The sequence below is a fragment of the Schistocerca serialis genome, chromosome 1 (assembly GCF_023864345.2).
Source record: "Schistocerca serialis cubense isolate TAMUIC-IGC-003099 chromosome 1, iqSchSeri2.2, whole genome shotgun sequence".
Taxonomy (NCBI): domain Eukaryota; kingdom Metazoa; phylum Arthropoda; class Insecta; order Orthoptera; family Acrididae; genus Schistocerca; species Schistocerca serialis.
In genome coordinates this window covers 599,848,948-599,871,071 of record NC_064638.1, presented here as the reverse complement: position 1 = coordinate 599,871,071, position 22,124 = coordinate 599,848,948, and the positions used below count along the sequence as shown (strand labels likewise).

Genomic DNA, 22,124 nt, shown 5'->3' with positions numbered 1-22,124 from the left:
ACAATTTGAGGTAAGAGACCCTGGTCCAGAAACAACCGAGTCGAAAGTTAAAAGCGAAAATCGTTCTGATAGCTCTAAAAGCGATTACAAATACAGATACTGCTGTTGGTAAAATTGCCGGATAGGTTCCTTTTAGGGCTGTTGGTACGGACGAAAACAAGAAAAAAATGACTAGTAAACAATGGCTCCACAACGCACATCACAAGAGCTGTGAGCGCTTGTTCATCTTCGCTAGTGTGAAACACATCTCTATACTGAAAAAGTACCTATGGCTCTTGTGATACGCATTTTGATGCCCGTGTTTATTGGATTTTTTTCCCTTGTTTTCGTTCATACTTCTATCTCTAAAAGTTGGCTATCCCCCCACAATCGTAGCAACAACGGTACCAGTAAATGTGTTTCACTGTCAGAGGTATCAGAACGATCTCCGCTTGTAACTTTCAGCTCGGTCTTTTGCACACCATGGTCCCTTGCCTCAAATTGATACATTTATCCTTCTGCAGTATCCCTGAAAGTTTGTAACACCATCACGGAATGATCCTAAACTCTAAACACTCAAATTTATATTTGATGTTAACAAATTCTCTGTTCAGGCATGCTTTCCTTGCATCTCCCAATCTACATTTTTATATTCTCTCGATTTTGGCGTCACTGGTTGTATTGCTGCTTAAGTAGAAAACTGCGTCTAGTACTCTTCTTGTATCATTACGTAATCATATTTCTGCCTGATTTAATTCAACTATATTCTTATATTTTCAAGATTACCCCCCGTCCTTCATGCACAGTGAACTGTTCCCGTAGAGACGAGTGGGAGCCGTTCTACTGTTGGCACAATTAACAGATCACGAAAAACTTTCACTGCAGTAACATGCGAACAGGCAGCAAACGCAACCATTTATGAAATAGTGCCCTTGTGACCCGCAGACCGACAATTATCCGTTTTTCCAACTGAACTACTTGTACACCGCCATTACAACAGACAACTAAATGCGTACGGGCAACTTATCACTCTCCTCACATTTCGTCAGTGCACGTGACATAGATTTGTTATTCACTGGCCACATCTACAGGGTCGAGCAGGTAAAAGTGGCCCGGACAAGTGGATACGATTGGGCGTGAATCTGTGGCAGCATTAACAGAGGAGGAAAAGACCTGTAGTTACTTCCAACAGAATGGAGCAACTGTCCATACAACCGGCCACACCTTGGAGCACGTTTACACAATCTTCACGCCTAACGTTCGCAGCTCGTGATCTAGTGTCTAGCGTTGCTACTTCTGGATCACGGGGTCCCGGGTTCAATTCCCGGCCGGGTTGAGGATTTTTCTCTGCCCGGGGACTGGGTGTTTGTGTTGTCCTCCTCATTCGTGACAGTGCCTAGATTGGCCTGTTCAAAAAATTGGACTGTGAAAAAAATTGGGACTTTGTAGGGGCGCCGGCCGGAGTGGCCAATCGGTTCTAGGCGCTACAGTCTGGAACCGCGCGACCGCTAAGGTCGCAGGTTCTAAACCTACCTCGGGCATGGATGTGTGTAATGTCCTTAGGTTAGTTAGGTTTAAGTAGTTCTGAGTTCTAGGGACTGATGACCTCAGCAGTTAAGTCCCATAGTGCTCAGAGCCATTTGAACCATTTTTGTACGGGAGCTGATGACCGCACAGTAGAGCGCCCCATAAAGCAAACATTATCATCATCTTCACGCCTGATAGAGGTGTTGCCAGAAGTCAGTCTGCTCGCGCCCCTGTCTGGTCATCCAGATCACCTGATATGTCAGGGAGTCCTCATGTATAAGGCATATCGCACCAGTCCTCATAGTCTTCAAGAATTGCAGCAGAACATGTCAGATGAGACTGCAATTCCAACAGTCAAGATTCGATCTGCCTTCAGCAATTTGCTGACCAGTGCCCAAGAGTGCCAAAATATGAGTGATAGTCACTTTCTACATCTGCTATTGTCAGATTAGTACTGTATTTCATTTCCTCTTCTGTCTTTCATCGTTCTCTGGGACTCTGTTCTCCGGGCCACTTTTATTTGTCGTAATAACGTCTCACGCCATTGTATCTCGTTTAGCAGATACAATCTACAGTCCTAAGTAAAGTTCTTTACTACGTTTCATCATGCTAGATAGTTTTAAAATTGGCAAACCTACATTAGTGGCATCGGTAGATTTAGAAATGGGTTTTAACGAACTTGACTGGAACACACATTTTGGAATCGCTTAACTTATTGGAGAACAAAAGGGAGCCAAATGAAAGCATAATAAAATTTTTTGTGTGTCCTGCATTGTGCTGCCGTAGCTGTTAATACTTCGAGGCAGGCATGAGCAACCTTTGGTAACTCAGGGGTGTGATTCACATACTTATTTAAGCTCACAGACCGACTCGTCACGTGACGTGACACCAGCGCGTCTTGTGCATGGAGTCAAAACGAAAGCGCCTGTGACATTAACACCTACGGTGTAACGCACCGATTTGAATGTCGTCCCTTTCCCGATATGCCACGCCAAGAAATTGTGCCTCAAGACAGGCGTTTCTGAGAGTATGTTCATGTTATTTTCACCCCATATTCAGATGTTTACATTTATTTACGTATCATGGACATTGCTTCATTATTTAAAATGTTTTACAATAGCAATCTTAAAACTTCTGTTGCAAAACTTTGCAACAAAGGTAGTAAAAAAACAGTGTTCCCGACACACAGATAAATGTAAACATCTGAAGATGGGTTGCCAGGCGTCTTGAAAGTTATCATGGAAAAATAAATGTCTTTAAAAAAATTGGCTGCAGCTAATTCATTATAAATTATCTTCAGTTTCAACTGCTGTAGTGTTCTAATACGTCCACAATGTACAAGAAGTATTTACTAACGTTAATACGGCAAAGAATAGAAAAGGAAAATATCAGAATCAGACAGATAGTCCCAGTCGGCAAACAATTAGGAGTAACTTAGTTATTTTTGGTCACAGGTATGTTATTAGTGTGTTAAATAGTTGCCAGAAACGTTTTGGATGAGTGATCGCATAGGCATGGGTTGCTTTTGTAATGCTAAATGAATTAGGTCATCTTTTTTTATTTTAGAAAATTTAGAAGTCTAAATCGCCTGAATTTCGCATATTTGGGCTCTATTACACAGCAGCCAAAATAGAATAATGCGAACAACAGAATGGCAAGTTTCTGTCTGATGCCAACAGCGGTCATGCGGGATCTGGCGGACCCAGTGGTGCACACCTCCAGCGGTCCTGGACTACAAGCAGCCTCTCTGCCGCCGTGGAACAGACGGCCGGCGGCAGCCACACAGCCCACTTGGGCTTGGAACCTCTTCGCTGACACCATCGTACGTGCTTAGTACACCGAGTCTCATCCTTGTTGCCATTGTATGAGCTGGACTCTACTTCTTGCTGTATTACTTGCAGTGCGCCTTTGTACACTTGGAGCAAGACGTTAAGTGAATCTTCTGTTTACTGTGTTAAATTGTTCGCATATTTCTGCTGCTGCCCAGCTTTCCTACGATGGCAGTTGCCGCACCACTCTGAAGCCTACCTTTCCTTGCCACTGTGTATGAAGTCGTACACAACAATGGCGAACATACGAACGAGTGATTCTCTCTCTCTATCTCCCATGAATTTCTTCCACGGGCCAGATTGAAACCAGTCACGGGTTGGATCCGACCTGAGGGTCACCAGTTGCTCGCCCATGCTTTAAGCTGCATGTAAAGTTCTACCTAAGACACATATAACTTCCAATGAAACTAAATAGCGACCTAGAAAAAGTGCTAGCTAAACGAACTGCTATTTTCTACAGAGGAACTGCAGCATTTAAAATGCAATCGATAAAAACATACTGACGCAAATATAAATGTATCACATAATTTGGTGTTGGGCGAAAGCATGAAAAGCCTTATTGCCTAAAATATTGCAGGCATTAAAAGTGGCTGATAGCTGTAATTCAATCCACACTCGCATAGATCAACCACCATTTTTTCTTTTTCATTGATGCGGCCAGCGCCATCCTCTTCAATTCAGAGTAGCACTTATACCTTACGTCCTCAGTTATTTGCTTGATGTATCCAAATCTCTGTCTTCTCCTACAGTTTTTACCCTGTACAACAACCTCTAGTAGCATGGATGTGATTCCCTGATGCCTTAACACTTGTCCCATAATTCTGTCTCTTCTTCTTGTTAGTGTTTTCCATGTGTTCCGTCCTTCGCCTATTCAGTAGAGAACCTCTCCATTCCTTATCACATAATCTTCAACGTTCTTCTGCAGCACCACATCTCAAATACTTCGATTCTCCACCGTTCTAGTTTTTCCACAGTCCATATTTCACTACCATACAATTCTAAGCTTCGAATGTACACTCAGAAATTTCTTCCTCAAATTAAGGCCATGTTCGATACTAGTAGAATTCTTTTGGCCAATAATGCCATCTTTGGTGTGCCTGTTTGTTTTTTATGTCTCCCTTGTTTTGTTAGTAAGTGTTATTTTGCTTTCAAGGTATCAAAATTTCTTCAATTTGCCTAATTCGTGATCTTCAATTTTGATATTAAAAATATCTGTAATCTCATTTTCACTACTCTTTATTAACCTCGTCTTTTCTCCCTTAATCTCAATCGGGTGTGTGTGCACATTAGACTAGATGCTTTTCATGTAACAGGTCCTGCAATGCCGACCTCATTTTCACTGAGGGGACTACCTTCTTGTCTTATACCGTTTCTAATCCGAGCTCTTCACCCCTTTTCTTCCTTTCCCATATTTGCCTTTTGGTTCTTGTACGTATTGTATAGTACCCGTCTTTCCCTGTGGTTTACAACTGTTTCCCTGAGAATTTCGAAAATCTTGGACCATTTTATATCGCTGAATGCTTCTTTTAGGTCAACAAATCCTATGAAAATGCCTTGATTATCCTTAACTCTTGTTTCCTTTATCAGTCCCAAAATGAGAACTGCCTGCCTGGTGCCTTTACCTTTCCTAAAGCCAAACTGAGCGTCAGCTAAAAAATCTTCAGTTTCCTCTTACATTCCTCTGTATCTTATTTTTGACAGCAACATAGAGGTATTAATTTCGATAAATTAATGTAAATCGCCTTCTTTTCCTCTCTACTCCTTCATACTGACTAAACTTTCTATATTGGTTAGGTCGTTCCTTACTGTAAATAGACATGTCAGCTGTTTATTTTATTTTTCTATGATTGTGACTATAATGGTGGCACCACCTGTCACGCCACTGCAGTTTGAACTATGGAGGAACAATAGCAGTCAAGTGATTCTGAATCAAAACAACAGAACGTTTCTGAATGTCAACAAGTTATTCGTTTTTAGTGAGGTTTTCGGTGCATGGGGGACCGGTTCAATAACATTTTTCCACACAAGCGACGTATCGTTTGGTGCCCCCTTCCCCCCCCCCCCCCCCCTTAAATTCCTATCCCATACATTAGTTGTCGTTCCGTTAAAAATAAATCTAAATCTAATGACGGTGCAAATTGTTTGTGCTCAGCGTTAATTATGATGTAGCCTATGTAGGGATGCAGGTTCGAATCCTGCCTCGGGCATGGGTGTGTGTGATGTCCTTAGGTTAGTTAGGTTTAAGTAGTTCTAAGTTCTAGGGGACTTATGACCTAAGATGTTGAGTCCCATAGTGCTCAGAGCCATTTGAACCATTTTGATATTGTTCTCTATATTTTAGGTTGTGACAATGTATATCCCAAGTAATAACAAAGGGAATGTTAATCTAACACAGCGGTACGTGCAGGTTGTAGAGAGCAAAGTAACTGCGGTTTGTAACGAACAAAAGAGCATTAAAAACTTGTATTTTTAAGTTTTCTAGCAGGCAAAGACGGAGAGAAGCCAGGACATAAATGGGATGAAAATGACATGAATAGAGGCTTAGAAAAGGCAGACTTCTTGAAATCACTACCTTGGAAGCGAGTGAGGAATATTCAGATCCAAGAAGTACATTACGTAACCGACTTATAGCTTTACGAAAAGCAGAGGTGACCATGAAACCTGTTTTAGGAACTAATAAGTTTTTTTTCTGATAACATTCACTGACGAACATGTTAAAAATTTATACAGCCAGCTTATGCCTTTGAGTAAAAACGAGTTCTCAAGTCTAGTGTACAAATACGATGAGCATAAATAAAGCTATAATAGTATACGGGTTTTTACTATGATCTCATGAAAAGTCATATAGGCTTAAGGCTGAGGACAGCCGAATCCACGAGTTTGCAGCGAGCAACAGGTTTCAGTCAGGAATAAGTTGACAGATACTAAGATAAATCTGGTGAACTGATGGACACGTTCAGCTTTACAACCATTTATGCTTCAATTAAACTTTTTTGCAACAAAAATGACTTTTCTTACACACTGCAATTTCATGTCCGATACAACCCTTCATACTAAAGGACCAGATACAAAGGTGGAGAAAATATTTAAAACACGAGTATACTCTTATGCCACAGTTTTATAACTCTTTTAACTAACGTACAACAGTATCGCTTAGTGTAAGGAGTGTTCTCATGCAATTTTCAGATATTGTTATAACTTCGAAAAAGTGTCCGATACTGCAAGTGTTGTCAGATGTCCCGATTTCCACGCGATGTTCCGATTTTTAGGAGTGTTATGACTCGTCTCAAGTAAGATTTCACCCTTTGAGGAATGAATTACGTTATTGTTTAATTCTGAACTGAAATTATATTTTTCTTATAGAATTAAACCAGGTAAACTGGAATACAATGTTTGTTTTTAGTTTTGATGTGTTGCTAGGACATAAACCGGTGGTAAAGTTTTTGTAAATTTGTGGTAAGGACTATGGGACCAAACTGCTGAGATCATCGGTCCCTAGGCTAACACACTACTTAATCTAACTTAAACTAACTTACGCTAAGGACAACACACACACACACACACACACACACACACACACACACACACACAAACACGCCCGAGGAAGAACTCGAACCTCGGACGGGGGCAGCCCCAAGAACCGTGACAAGACGCCTAGACGGCACGGCTACCCCGCGCGGCAAACCGGTGGTTTCGGTGTGAAACCAGTGTAGCAAAACCAACTTCAGCAGACTTGTACAGCTTTTCATTCATCCCATATCAAAATGTTTAATTGTATGTGCTACACGTTGAACAGAAGTACTTCTACAAAATAAACAGAATCGAGAATGCAATCAAAAAAGCAGAGTCCATAACATACAATTGTATGGTGACCCTGCATTTCAAACATGTAAAAAATTGTTTCAGTTTTTCACCTTTAGTCCTCAAAAACGAAAGCACTACTTTTGATACTGTTGAAAGCCCTCTCTTCCCTTCATCACACATAATCCAACTTTGCATGTGGAACATACCTATCTTGCTCATTTGGCATTCTTCCTGCTGCAATAGGTACAACGTCTAGAAGTGCTCTTCACAGGCATGTGTGTTGCTTTATAAGTACGCACTGCCCTTGAGACGTACAGCTTGAAATGGTTTCTTGGGCTATTTCCCCCCTCCCCCCAAAAGGGATGATAAATATGTCCCAATAATTTCGGTAGCTAACTCAGACCAGAAAGATTTCAATGACCACTTGGGAACGTATTGACCATTATTTTCTGCTTTTGAGGTGAAGGGTGTACGTTGCCTTCAACATGTCTACTTTATCAACGAATTCCATGTTTTTCTTGTAATCCCTGACAATTTTTGGACGCTTGATTGTAGTTATGCTCCCATCTCTTTCTTTTTTTGGGCTCAGAGTCTGTTTCATTAGTTAACAATTACTCAGACAGTTGTGTGACACAGCGTTTGCCCTTCCGCCTGAGGCATGTAACGCCATTATCACTTGTAAATTCTGCACTTTCGCCTCTTTGGAGATGGCTATCTCTTGGTAACACTGGAAGGTTACTCCTGTTTGCACTCAAAGTACAAGCATATTTACCTTCTTCCTTCATGTAAACATAACAACAATTGAAAAAAACTTACATGTAAGAGTATCTCAAAGTAACAACACCAATTTATAAAGTTTTACAGTAATGTGTCTGTCTCCAAAGACTCACAACATACTTAAAAGTCATTAATGTTTTGTGGTACTGAGGTTCCGACTGAAACCATGAAAAAAAAAACACGTTAGCATTATTTGCAGAAACTTTATTTACGTGTATATGTTTAATATTCTGTAATATTTAGAAACTGGTATTATAGCTGAGTACATAAAATACAAAAAGACTTACCATAAGAACAAGAACACACAATTATTGCAAAAAACAATGAAGTCTAACGACATGAACTGTTTATTGACTTTATTTGTTTCAAGTAGGACAGCAGCCACCTTTAGATCGTAGTTCCTGTTTTGACGCAAGGTGAATGCGCATATTAATGATGTAATGATGGACCCAGTGAGAAACCATCATTTAGGCAGGCACGGATTGAAAATATTACGGTGTTTTCCCTACGACACCAGTTAGGCTAAAAAGGTTAAGCGGGACGCTAAATGTGCCGACTTTTGGGCATTGCTAACAATTTGAAATACGTTCACTTTAAAAAAGGTGGGATATATGAAAGTCCCGACAGAGTTTCTGAACACATCCGCGCTTGTATCCAAGAAAAAACAGGATGGACTAAAGACCTCCTCAACGCACGCGCGAACTGTACGTTCCGAAACATCTGTGCGACTTCCAGTGTCGTGTTGTTAACCGCCAAGCACCTATTTCCAGAACACTTTTTCAACATCTGCCCTCCCTCTCGCCCGCTGACTGGCCCTTACCTGCCTTGGCGCGCCATTCATACTTCCACCAGTAAACTCTGACGCCGGTTCTTTAAGGAATCGAACTCCTATGTATAAAAAGTTGCATCTTCCGTACTGTCTCTTACAATAATATAATTTTGCAAGTACATTCACTGGCATATCTGCCTACTGTCTGCAAAATACGTTGCTCATACAGTTAGTAGCAAAGGAGTAATAAATTAAAAGTCATGCTTGATGCTGATGTCTTACTGTATAAACATAGAAAACATAGTAAGCGGTAATTTGTCTTTCATTATTTTGTGGGAAGTGAGCTAGAAAAAGTTTCAAAAAGGTTTGACATTACGTGTAAAGTTTGTCGGAAGTTTCTCTCACTATGAAACGCTGTATGAGTATAGTCTAGGTAAGATGCCCCCCCCCCCCCTCCATTTACAGAAAATATAGTTCTTCACTCATCTCAACGTTTATGACGGCTTATCTTCTGAACGATGTGTGATACAGTTACATAATTTTGCAGGTGTATCAAGTAGTGTATGTGGACACTGTCTGCGAAATATGTTACGAATAAATTAGTAGTAAATAAGTAGTAAGTTAAAACACAATGTTTGACGTTGACGTTTTACTGCATCAACAGAGAGAATACAGTAAACAATAAACATTTCTCCGAAGATATTTTGCGGGAAGTGTCGGCGAGAATTAGTTTGGTAAAAGTTTGAAATTATGTATATAAAGTTTGTTGCAAGTCGCTAAGCTCTCTCATTCCCAAATACTGATGTGTATTGTCTGGGTAAATTGCCCACAGTTATTACGCTGCCTCAGGACATATATACTTTTCCTCTCTAATACTTGCATTGATATCATAAGCCTTTAACATAAGATTATACCTCTTAATAAGTAGATTAAGACATTATTTTAATTTTGTCAATAATCAATAATAATATGAAATATTTTTTTTTTTAAATCAGTTTTGTTGCCCCTGGAAGCCGTTACATAGTCATCCTGGAACTGAAACTTTGCAAAATGCACTGGGTTAGCTGGTCAGCTATATACAGAGTGATTCTTATTAACTTTTAAAAACTAGCGTAGGGAAGTATATGACGCTCAGACAAGTAATTTAATATAAGACACATGGTACCGCAAATGTCGGGAAATAACCCAAAAATTGACGAGGTACCTCGTCGCATACGCAGCGATTGAGGTTCTCGGTACTACCCTCGCTGGTACTGGGAAGTGCTGCACATCTCTCCAGTAAGCTACCATGTTTTCTTAAATGTAAACGAGTCATCGTTGTCTTGTATTGCCACTCCCGCAAGCACTACCGAGTCACATCGGATAATGAAAGAACTAAGAGTAGCTGGGCGACGCGATGTCTAGGACACAGCCGGCCGATGGTGGCCGAGCAGTTCTAGGCGCTTCAGTCTGGAACCGCGCGATCGCTACGGTCGCAGGTTCGAATCCTGCATCGGGTATGGATGTGTGTGATGTCCTTAGATTAGTTAGGTTTAAGTAGTTCTAAGTTCTAGAGGACTGATGACCTCAGAAGTTAAGTCCCATAGTGTTCAGAGCCATTTTTTTTTCTTTTTTTGTCTAGGACACAGCCCCCTACGGGCGATGACAGGATCGACAAGCCCAACCACTGCACTTGCGGTGATGTACGTCACAATGTGACGTCACATGATCAACAATTGTCATCCACTCTTGGGATGGCTATGAGCAGTATGGGACTTATCTTCTGAGGTCATCAGTCCCCTAGAACTTAGAACTACTTAAACCTAACTAACCTAAGGACATCACACACATCCATGCCCGAGGCAGGATTTGAACCTGCGACCGTAGCGGTCGCGCGGTTCCAGACTGTCGCGCCTAGAACCGCTCGGCCACTCCGGCCGGCACTTTTGGGATGTATCTCAACATTTGCAGTACCATTTGTCTTGTATTACATTATTTATCTCAGCCTCATCTACATCTTCAGGGGTTTTTAAACGTTAATATGAATCACTTTGTAGATTCAATAGCGGCAATCACCTCTCGCGTTCTCCCGCTTGTTCGTTTCGTGGTTGTCAATGTTGTTGCGTCACAAATCGCAATTGAGCAACATCTATAAATCAAGTTTCAAGACAAGATCCAGAATATTTTGAACAAGAGAAAAGTGTGTACGAAGTTTGTGCGGCACACTTTACTCTCGAGCCGGCCGGAGTGGCCGAGCGGTTCTAGGCGCTACAGTCTGGAACCGCGTGACCGCTATGGTCGCAGGTTCGAATCCTGCCTCGGGCATGGATGTGTCTGATGTCCTTAGGTTACTTAGGTTTAAGTAGTTCTAAGTTCTAGGGGACTGATGACCTCAGCAGTTAAGTCCCATGGTGCTCACAGCCATTTGAACCATTTTACTCTCGAAGAAGAGTAACGATCTGTGGACGCCTGCCGCGACTTGATGGAAATGCAAAACACGGACAATTCGTTCCTGTACAAAATCATTAAGGATGACGAGACTAACCCACAACGATAGAGTGCAGCTATACACATCAAGGATCAACCTTTGCCGCCATAACCACCATTCAAGACAACGTGTCGCACAAGTTGAATGTCTAAAGAACATTCGTACAACCATGTGAGACTCTCAAAAGTCTCACATGGTTCTACGAATGTTCTGTGCGATGTAAATAAATATGGGGAGGCTATGTAGAACACATTAAGCATTAAATAAAACCACCATCTGAACTTTTCATTATTTCTTATTAATCCAATGTTTTTTGGACTGACAGCTGTGTCATAAGGCAGTGGTGACCAAGATTTCGGCTTGCGGGATGAGCCCTGGCACGAATGCCAAAGCGATCGACCCGGCTGGCATATTTCCGCCACCGTCACGCCACGCAGTCTGATCGTGAGGGCGGGAAAGAGGGGGAAACTGCGAACGTGCCTCATTTAAATGGAAATGCGGTTGCACTGCATGTGACTTGCTCCTTTTTCAACAATATACATAAAAAAAACAAATTTTCACTATTATTTAATTATGTTTGGCGTGCTGAAAACAGAATATAAGTTTTATCTAGTAAAAACCGTCGGCATATGGGCCTACACAGACAATTTCACAGATTCACGCACTTAGGTTGCCACGTAATCGTGACTCATTTAGTTTCATAATCGAAAAACTCGCGTTTCACCTACATATCGTGGTCGAAATATTGTGGTACTTTTACAACCACATTATGGAGACATCGAAAGCCTACCCAAGGAAACCAATGTAGACGGTCCTGGACAATTTGAAACGAGAATTATCCAGCATATCAATCAGTTATATCTCCATATCCACAGGAGCACTTTCAACTGAAACTGGTAACGGCCTCAAACACATTTCGAAAACGGATTTAAGATTGGCAATGCCCTCAAAACATTTAGGAAGCTATTCTTGTAACTCTTTAAGGGCGACGATAAGTTCTTCAACCATCACATTATCTTTAGCGCTAGATTCTAAATGTGTCGCTTCTACAACGAGCTTTTCTTTTTAAGTGCATTCCAATCGAATCGGAAAGAAGTTATTTCTCACCTTGCAGTATTTTACTGTGTCAGTGTGTAGCCACGTCCACTTAAAATGTAAGGTTTGCAGTCCATTCTGGATGTTCTAATTTTCGTTCCTCCACGCTTTTTTCCTTCAAAAATTTAACAATAGCGAGCTCAAATCGAAAAATTGTATCCAGGCATGCACCTTGACCTAACGAACATACTCTCCAAACTCTTCGTTCAGTTCCATGGAAAATTTTTGCAGCTGACAGTGGAATAACGCGTTCAGCTTTAGAAATTTTACTGTTCGTACCTGCAGCTTCTTCGTGTGCTCCACGCCTGAAAATTTAACACAAAGTGCTTCTTGATGTACAGAACAATGAAGCCCGTCTACCGATCGAAATTTTTTGCTCTTTCATTGGCAATTAAGTCTTTAAATACCTTCTACATGGTACTGTAATGTCATATAGCAGCAAACTTGCTATACCCGTCGTTTATGTGACTGCATAGTGTATACTGAAAATTCTCATCGCTCTCTTCCGTCAGTGCTATTCATTTTTAAAGGCCTGTAACGATAGATCGCTAGACTACCTCTTTTTGTGTACATAGCCCTGGACCAGTGAACGTCTTCATACCACGAACACATAGCCAGGAGTCACGTTTCTGCCGAACTCAGGAGAACTGTGCCGACCGAAAAATGTCACGATAGTCAATGAAATGGCGCGCTGTTGTGGGTATTTCCAAGAACCACCGAGAAAAGCCGAGACAGGCCGTGCCTTGGCCTGCGCGCGGCACACACGCCCAGCCTGCGTGAACTCTGGCCTGCCGGCCGTGTCATAATACTTACCTAAGGCCTGAAAATTCAAGCCATTTTTTATGTCCAGACTTTTAGATCCTGGTTCCGCTGATTACATAAACTACCAATCCTTAAGCTATCTGCCTCTATAACTCAGTGGCAGTCTTCCTTCCGCAATGGTGAGACGCACGCCTTGTTTACGATCCCCTGTTGTGCTACTTGCGAGCGAGCGCGCGTTTGTTTACTTCTGCGTAGCGGCTTTCTCAAGAGTCCGACTTCATCGACCATCATGGCGTTTTCTTACCGCAAAACCAAATCTGAATTAACTTTTCCTTTGGTTCACGAACGGCAGAAGCCGTATGAAGTAGAAAGTTTTATATGAGATCAAATGCGTCTCCCACCAGCAAGTGTTCTCGGAAGCCATTTTTCGATCCTCAGTATTACGGTGTAGACAAAGCTCGCGAAAGACTGCAGGGCTGTCGTCATGTACGATGGCCAGCCGCACACCTGTTCAGATTATGGCCGGGAAAGCCATGACCGTTCTGAATGTCTTCGAGTAGAATGGTTCAGACGCCGATCGGTGACGTCGCTTTTCCTACAGCGACCACTGTGTTACCTCTATCTTACGCGTCTGCGGCGATGCTGCCTGCTGTGCCCCATTTGAATCAGTCGGCCCCGGCGTCGACTCCTCTCGACGACGAGATGGACGTTTCGCTTGTGTCGCCTACACTCCTGCCAGAGGCAATACAAATGATTGCCGCGCCGAGTGGCCGCGCGGTTTGAGGCTTCATGTCACGGACTGCACGGGCCCTCCGCCGGGGGTTCGAGTCCTCCCTCGGACATGGGTGTGTGTGTGTGTGTGTGTGTGTGTGTGTGTGTGTGTGTGTGTGTGTTGTTCTTAGTTTAAGTTCAAGTTGTCTGTAAGTCTAGGGACCGATGACCTAAGCAGTTTGGTCTCTTAGGAATTGCCACACGTTTGAACATTTTACAAATGAATGATGACCGGCAGCAGGCACAAGCTGTCTGTCCCGTCCCCATTGGTTGTTTTCTGTTATCTGGCCACATCTCAGACGACAGCCAACTAAATGGAAAAGTCAATTCTGTACACTCCTGATGACTGCCTCCATTGGACGAGTGCACAGGATAACGACCCTGCTACTGATGGTACGCTGTCCTCTGACGCCGTGACACCTGACGACGCGACGTCCTTCCCTGCCTCCATCTATAGTCAGCGTCCACCTTCGGACACCGACCCCCCCCCCCCTTCCCCCTGCATCTGGTGCGTTCGCCTCCCTTTCTGTCTCTCACCCTACCTGTGGTCGTACCTATGATAGTGTTCCGCTGAACCGGCCCAGAGAGGCGCCTGTCTCCTGGGCAGACGACGTCTATGCTGAGGATCGACGTTCTCAAGGTGTACATAGCAATGGACCTCCCTTGGTGGGGTCAGCTCCCTCCCTGTCAGCCTGATGTGCCCTTCCAGAGGGGCCTAACAGGGAGGTCCCTGTGCTTCCCCCGTGTTTGGACTACCTATCCTCTTGGCGATGACAGCTTTCCAGACTTACTCCATACCCAAGGTCAATGTCAATACCATTCGCGAACATCACAAACTGGCTTCACTCCATGAGATGCTGTATGTTGCAGACGTTGACGTTGCTTTCCTCCAGGAGGTGCACGTTGCAACTTTCTGTGCTCCCTATGGTTTTACAGCACATGTCTCTCATGCTTCCCGTACTGGTAGCGGGGTGGCGATCCTCTTACGTGACGGCATCCTCGCTGATGCAGTCGCCTATCTGCCTGATGCCTAAGGAATGGCTGTCACTTTTAGTGGCGTCAGGAGCGTCAATGTCTATGCGCCATCTGGTTCGGGTCGCCACCGTGAACGTTCCACCTTCTTCCCGTGTCATCTGCAAACAACCTAAGACGGCTGCTCAGATTATCTCCAAAATCGTTTATATAGGTAAAGAACAGCAAAGGGCCTATAACACTACCTTGGGGAACGCCAGAAATCACTACCGTTTTACTCGATGACTTTCCGTCAGTTACCACGAACTGTGACCTTTCTGACAGGAAATCACAAATCCAGTCACATAACTGAGACGATATTCCATAAGCAAGCAATTTCGCTACAAGCCGCTTGTGTGGTATTTCGCTACAAGCCATCCGGAAAACCAGAAATACGGAATCGATCTGAAATCCCTTGTCAATAGCACTCAACAGTTCATGTGAATAAAGTGCTAGTTGTGTTTCACAGGAACGATGTTTTCTAAACCCTTGTTTACTGTGTGTCAATAGACCGTTTTCTTCGAGGTAATTCGTAATGTTAGAACACAATATATGTTCCAAAATCCTGCTGCATATCGACGTTAACGATATGGGCCTGTAATTAAGTGGATTCCTCCTATTACCCTTCTTGAATATTGGTGCGACTTGTACAACTTTTCAGTCTTCCGTCGAGAACTAATGCATTATCATACTATGAAAGGAACCTGACTGGTATACAGTCTGGACCAGGAGACTTGCTTTTATTAAGTGATTTAAGTTGCTTCACTCTTCCGAGGATATTTACTTCTACGTTACTCATGTTGGCAGATGTTCTTGATTCGAATTCTGGAATATTTGGAATATTTACTAGGTCTTCTTTTGTGAAAGCATTTCGGAAGGCTTTCTTTAGTAACTGTGCTTTGGCAGCACTGTCTTCGATAGTATCTCCATTTCTATCGCGCAGAGAAGGCATTGATTGTTTCTTGCCGCTAACATACTTCACATACCACCAGAATCTCTTTGGATTTTCTGCCAGGTTTCTAGACAAAGTTTCATTGTGGAAACTGTTATAAGCATCTCGCATTGAAGTCCGCGCTAAATTTCGAGCTTCTGTAAAAGACCGCCAATCTTGGAGATTTTGTGTCTGTTTAAATTTGGCATGTTTTGTTTCTCCAACAGTGTTTTGACCCGTTTTGTGTACCAAGGACGATCAGCTCCGTCGTTTGTTAATTTATTTGGTATAAATCTCTCAATTGCTGCCGATACTACACTCCTGGAAATTGAAATAAGAACACCGTGAATTCATTGTCCCAGGAAGGGGAAACTTTATTGACACATTCCTGGGGTCAGATACATCACATGATCACACTGACAGAACCACAGGCACATAGACACAGGCAACAGAGCATGCACAATGTCGGCACTACTACAGTGTATATCCACCTTTCGCAGCAATGCAGGCTGCTATTCTCCCATGGAGACGATCGTAGAGATGCTGGATGTAGTCCTGTGGAACGGCTTGCCATGCCATTTCCACCTGGCGCCTCAGTTGGACCAGCGTTCGTGCTGGACGTGCAGACCGCGTGAGACGACGCTTCATCCAGTCCCAAACATGCTCAATGGGGGACAGATCCGGCGATCTTGCTGGCCAGGGTAGTTGACTTACACCTTCTAGAGCACGTTGGGTGGCACGGGATACATGCGGACGTGCATTGTCCTGTTGGAACAGCAAGTTCCCTTGCCGGTCTAGGAATGGTAGAACGATGGGTTCGATGACGGTTTGGATGTACCGTGCACTATTCAGTGTCCCCTCGACGATCACCAGTGGTGTACGGCCAGTGTAGGAGATCGCTCCCCACACCATGATGCCGGGTGTTGGCCCTGTGTGCCTCGGTCGTATGCAGTCCTGATTGTGGCGCTCACCTGCACGGCGCCAAACACGCATACGACCATCATTGGCACCAAGGCAGAAGCGACTCTCATCGCTGAAGACGACACGTCTCCATTCGTCCCTCCATTCACGCCTGTCGCGACACCACTGGAGGCGGGCTGCACGATGTTGGGGCGTGAGCGGAAGACGGCCTAACGGTGTGCGGGACCGTAGCCCAGCTTCATGGAGACGGTTGCGAATGGTCCTCGCCGATACCCCAGGAGCAACAGTGTCCCTAATTTACTGGGAAGTGGCGGTGCGGTCCCCTACGGCACTGCGTAGGATCCTACGGTCTTGGCGTGCATCCGTGCGTCGCTGCGGTCCGGTCCCAGGTCGACGGGCACGTGCGCCTTCCGCCGACCACTGGCGACAACATCGATGTACTGTGGAGACCTCACGCCCCACGTGTTGAGCAATTCGGCGGTACGTCCACCCGGCCTCCCGCATGCCCACTATACGCCCTCGCTCAAAGTCCGTCAACTGCACATACGGTTCACGTCCACGCTGTCGCGGCATGCTACCAGTGTTAAAGACTGCGATGGAGCTCCGTATGCCACGGCAAACTGGCTGACACTGACGGCGGCGGTGCACAAATGCTGCACAGCTAGCGCCATTCGACGGCCAACACCGCGGTTCCTGGTGTGTCCGCTGTGCCGTGCGTGTGATCATTGCTTGTACAGCCCTCTCGCAGTGTCCGGAGCAAGTATGGTGGGTCTGACACACCGGTGTCAATGTGTTCTTTTTTCCATTTCCAGGAGTGTATTTCTTTGAATTCAAACCACATCTGGTCTACACTTATATTATTAATTTGGAAGGAGTGAAGATTGTCTACCAGGAAGGCGTCAAGTGAATTTTCATCTGCTTTTTTGAATAGGCATATTTTTCGTTTATTTTTGGAGGATTTGTGGGTTACAATATTCAGTCTACAATATTCGATCACTGTGTTCACTAATCTCCGTATTCGTTTTGCTGCTCGTTGCCGGCCGGGGTGGCCGAGCGGTCCTAGGCGCTACAGTCTGGAATCGCGAGATCGCTACGGTCGCAGGTTCGAATCCTACCTCGGGCATGGATGTGTGTGATGTCCTTAGGTCAGTTAGGTTTAAGTAGTTGTAAGTTCTAGGGGACTGATGACCTTAGAAGTATAGTGCTCAGAGCCAGTTTTTGCTGCTCGTTATTAACTCAGGACTATTTGTTGTTAAGAGGTCAAGTGTGGTTTCACAACCGTTTACTATTCGTGTGGTCTCATGAACTAAGTGATCGAAATAATTTTCAGAGAATGCGTTTAGCACAATTTTGGATTATGTTTCATGTGTACCTCGCGAATTAAACATTATAATTCATTTTTGTTCTGGGCATGTGCTTTTTCATAAGCTATTGACCTTATTATCCTCAGTTCTTCACTTATAAACTTAATAAACCACTGTTTCAGAATTCTCTCGCAACTGCATCTTCATAACATGTCAGTGTGGTGACATTATGTAAACTCCGCTTTGTTTTGGCAAAAGAAGCAAATTTTAACATGGCGACAAGAGAAACATGGGTTTTATTCCAAATTCGCTACTTGTGACACTACAAAGACAGGCGAAAAGAAATCGCTGCATTTTCAGCGAAATTCTTTTTACATACTAACCAAGGCTGAGGTGACAGATCTTTTTGACTCATCACCATGCAGGTGTGGGCGTGGTGGGGCTCCACTTAATATTTTCAAAGAATGTGAGCCTAGGCTTCAGTTTAGAACGGCACTTCCCCTCCAGCACTTGGCATTTCCCCTACAGCACCAGCCTGCAACCCCCACCACTAGCACTCTCCCGAGACATACCCTGATGAGTCGGCATCCGCTGGCGGTACTATTCTGCATGGATTTTGAAACCCAAATTTTCAGTAATTGTAGCATACGAAAAGAAAATTTCAAAACGGACATCAGTTTCCTAGAGCTTAAGTAACAACTATAAAGGTTAGAGGCTGAGTAAGAAAAACTTGCTGCTCTTTCACGTAAATCACTTCAAGAACAATGAATTATCAATAACCATGTAAGTTATTAAAACCTGTGAAAGGCTTTGTAGCGACATTCATTGCAGTGAACAGTTTTTAAAAAGAGCAACAATAATTCTCATAGTAAACAATGGGCAAAAACGTGTTTCTCAGTGTAATCATGTTCCACCAAATAGACACAGTGAAATCGATACAAATTACAAGACTAAAGCTAATGCTTAGAGCACCTTCTGCAAAGCCACCTACCTCGCCGCCAGATGAGCCGCCGGGGGTGCGTCTGGTATCGTAGGGGTTGCGGGTAACGCCGTGGATCTTCTCATAGGTCTCGTAGCAGAGGCCCAGCTCGGGCGTGGTGCTCACCAGCAGCGGGATGGCGCCGGCCTCCCTGAGGCGGCTCACCGCCTCCGCGTCACGGTCCGCCTTCACCGCCGCGTGCGTCAGTCGTCCGCAAGCGTGGCTCAGCCCTGCCAATATGTATACAACCAGTTCGCAATCTCGTGCTCTGCGGCCCCCAGTCAGTAAAATGTACTCTTTTTTTCAGTCGTTTTATTTTATTTTCATATAAGATGATGATATACACTGAGCTCACAAAAGTCATAGGACAGCGGTATGCACTTATGCAGATGGCGGTAGTATCACGTATACAATGTCTAAAACGGCAGTGCATCGGTGGAGCTGTCATTTGTGCTCAGGTGATTCATGTGAAACGGTTTCCGACGTTATTGCGGCCGCACGACGGGAATTACCGCACTTTGAACACGGAATGGTAGTTGAGACTAGTGGCATGGAAATCTTTAGTGAATCAAATATTTCGAGATCCACAGCGTCACGAGTATGCCGAGAATACCACATTTCAGGCAGTACCTCTGACCACGAACAAAGCAGCGACTGACGGCCTTCGCTTAACAACCGAGAGCAGCGGCATTTGCATAGAGTTGTCAGTGCTAACAGACAGACAACACTGCGTGAAATAACCGCAGAAATCAATGTGGAATGAACGACGAAAGTATACGTTAGGACAGTGCTGCGAAATGTGGCGTTAATGGGCTACGGCAGCAGACATCCGACGCGAGTGCCTTTGCTGACTGCACTACATCGCCCGCAACGCCGCTCTGGGCTCGTGACCGTATCGATTGGACTTTAGACGACTGTAAAACCGTGGCCTGGTCAGATAAGTCCCGAATTCAGATGGTAAGAGCTCAAGGTAGGGTTCGAATCTGACTCAGATCACACGAAGCCATGGATCCCAGTTGTTAACAGTCCACTGTGCAAGCTTGTGGTTACTCCATAATGAGGTGGGCTGTGTTTGCGTGGAGTGGACTGGATCCTCCGGTCCAACTGAACCGATCATTGATTGGAAATGGCTTCTTGGAGACCATCTGCAGCTATTCACGGACTTCATGTCCCCAAACGTGTCACGAGGACACAAGTGTTCACGACTGGTTTGAAGAACGTTCTGGACAATTTGAGCGAATGCCACTCAGAACTCTCGACACGGATCTCATCAAGCATTTTTGGGACATGATCGAGAGATCAGTTCGTGCGCTAAATCCTGCACCGATGACACTTCCGCAATTATAGACAGCAATAGAAGCAGCACGGCTCTATATTTCTGCTGGGGTCTTCCAGCGACTTGTTCAGTACATGCTACGTCGAGTTGCTGCACTATGTCTAGCAAAAGGAGGTCCGACACGACATTAGGAGGTACCGCATGACTTTTGCCACCTCACTGTATAAGAAAACATTATTTCACTAATTTGAACAATAACCCACACTACGTAACTTAATTTTCAACCTGTGGTGTTACAGAAGAATGCTGAAGATTAGATGGGTAGATCACATAACTAATGAGGAGGTATTGAATAGAATTAGGGAGAAGAGGAGTTTGTGGCACAACTTGACGAGAAGAAGGAACCGGTTGATAGGACATGGTCTGAGGCATCAATGGATCACTAATTTATCATTGGAGGGCAGCGTGGAGGGTAAAAATTGTAGAGGGAGACCAAGAGATGAATACACTAAGCAGATTTAGAAGGATGTAGGCTGCATTAGGTACGGGAGATGAAGAAGCTTGCACAGGATAGAGTAGCATGGAGTGCTGCATCAAACCAGTCTCAGGACTGAAGACCACAATAACAACATTTAAACAATAAGACTAAAACTACTTGTTGTGGTAATACACCTTGCATACCCACCACTTCCAATGAGTGAAATCCAAAGAACGTGTTGTTTTGCAAGCATGGGACTCAGTCCTACGCACAGGCTTGAATAAAGTGGCTAAAGTCTAGATCGGAGCCAGTGCTCTACTTAGCATGTTTCATGCAGCAATGTTGTTAGCAATCGCCGTGAGGTATGATAGGAACGAAAGGGGGTTTTCTCAGCTGCTGATTCAGTGCAGCCAAAATGAGGAAGCAGAGGGACATCTTCACGGACGGCGTCACGAAGGGCATTGACACTGCCAAATATGATAACAACCATGCCGACCCCGTGTAGGCGCGGGATAAAGGCAGAAGAAGAAGAATATCAAATGCCTGCTTGATTTTAAAAGCCTGTCACTACTCTTATAAGTGACCGACACTGACTAGGCGGACGCTAAATGTTTACTGATCCAAGAACACCGACAAAAGTGAAGTTGACTGGTCTTGCTGGAACCTCTTTAAAAACTAGGAGCCCGCAAGAAAATACAAAACCGTCAGGAAAGGTGCTGTCTTCTGTTGCCACCATAAACGGCTGTTCCTGCAAAATGCTCTGCTCGTATTACAAGTGAGTCCTGCCGGAAGTCTGCAAATCTGCTAGAACGCCATTACCTGGCTGGTCCTAACCGCCAGCTACCTTCCAGGAAGGTCTGTCTGCAATACTGGTATCCTTCTTCAAATAAAGGAGCCTATATAACAGTCACCGCCAGTTTGGTAGCCACCAATAATTGTATTTTTAAGACGTTACAATATTAAAACTAATCTGACCTAAAATTATTGTTATAAAGAGGAATTTCCGTCCTACATGCGTTTTTGGGACACAAAATCGGAATGCAAAGTTTTTATATCATATATCCCTAACAAAATAAATGTATTATCACACTGCCACAATTGACTCTCATTACTTCCATTCACATACTGATGAAAAATCGCTGTTTACCAGTAATAGCTCTCTCCATTGTAAAATAAACTTTTTAACCACTACCTACTTACACCATGCATACGCTGCAGCTGACGACGTGACCAAGTTGCACTTCATCTTGTTTTCACTAAGTGTAAACTGTAAAGGAACCGCTGATTTAGATTTTTTTCCATCACCCGAATTCCCAGCCAATAGACCAGACAATTGCCCACTGCTCAAGCATCGACTTGTGCAGACTGACTAAAAATTGATTACAAATCATTACAATCCTCATTTGAAAGAGAATTTCCTCACCTCAGTGGCTTGAACTTTACA

The 22,124-nt window shown here is 44.0% G+C and overlaps 1 protein-coding gene across 1 annotated transcript in view; it reads right to left on the bottom strand.

Annotated features, from left to right (window-relative positions):
* The window catches only part of LOC126477096 (fatty-acid amide hydrolase 2-A-like), a 241,253-nt gene that overhangs the window by 100,469 nt on the left and 118,660 nt on the right, over nt 1–22,124 (bottom strand). The window contains exon 4 of the mRNA XM_050103591.1: nt 18,939–19,156. Coding sequence (XP_049959548.1) covers nt 18,939–19,156 — 218 coding nt within the window. The remainder of the gene's footprint in view (nt 1–18,938; nt 19,157–22,124) is intronic.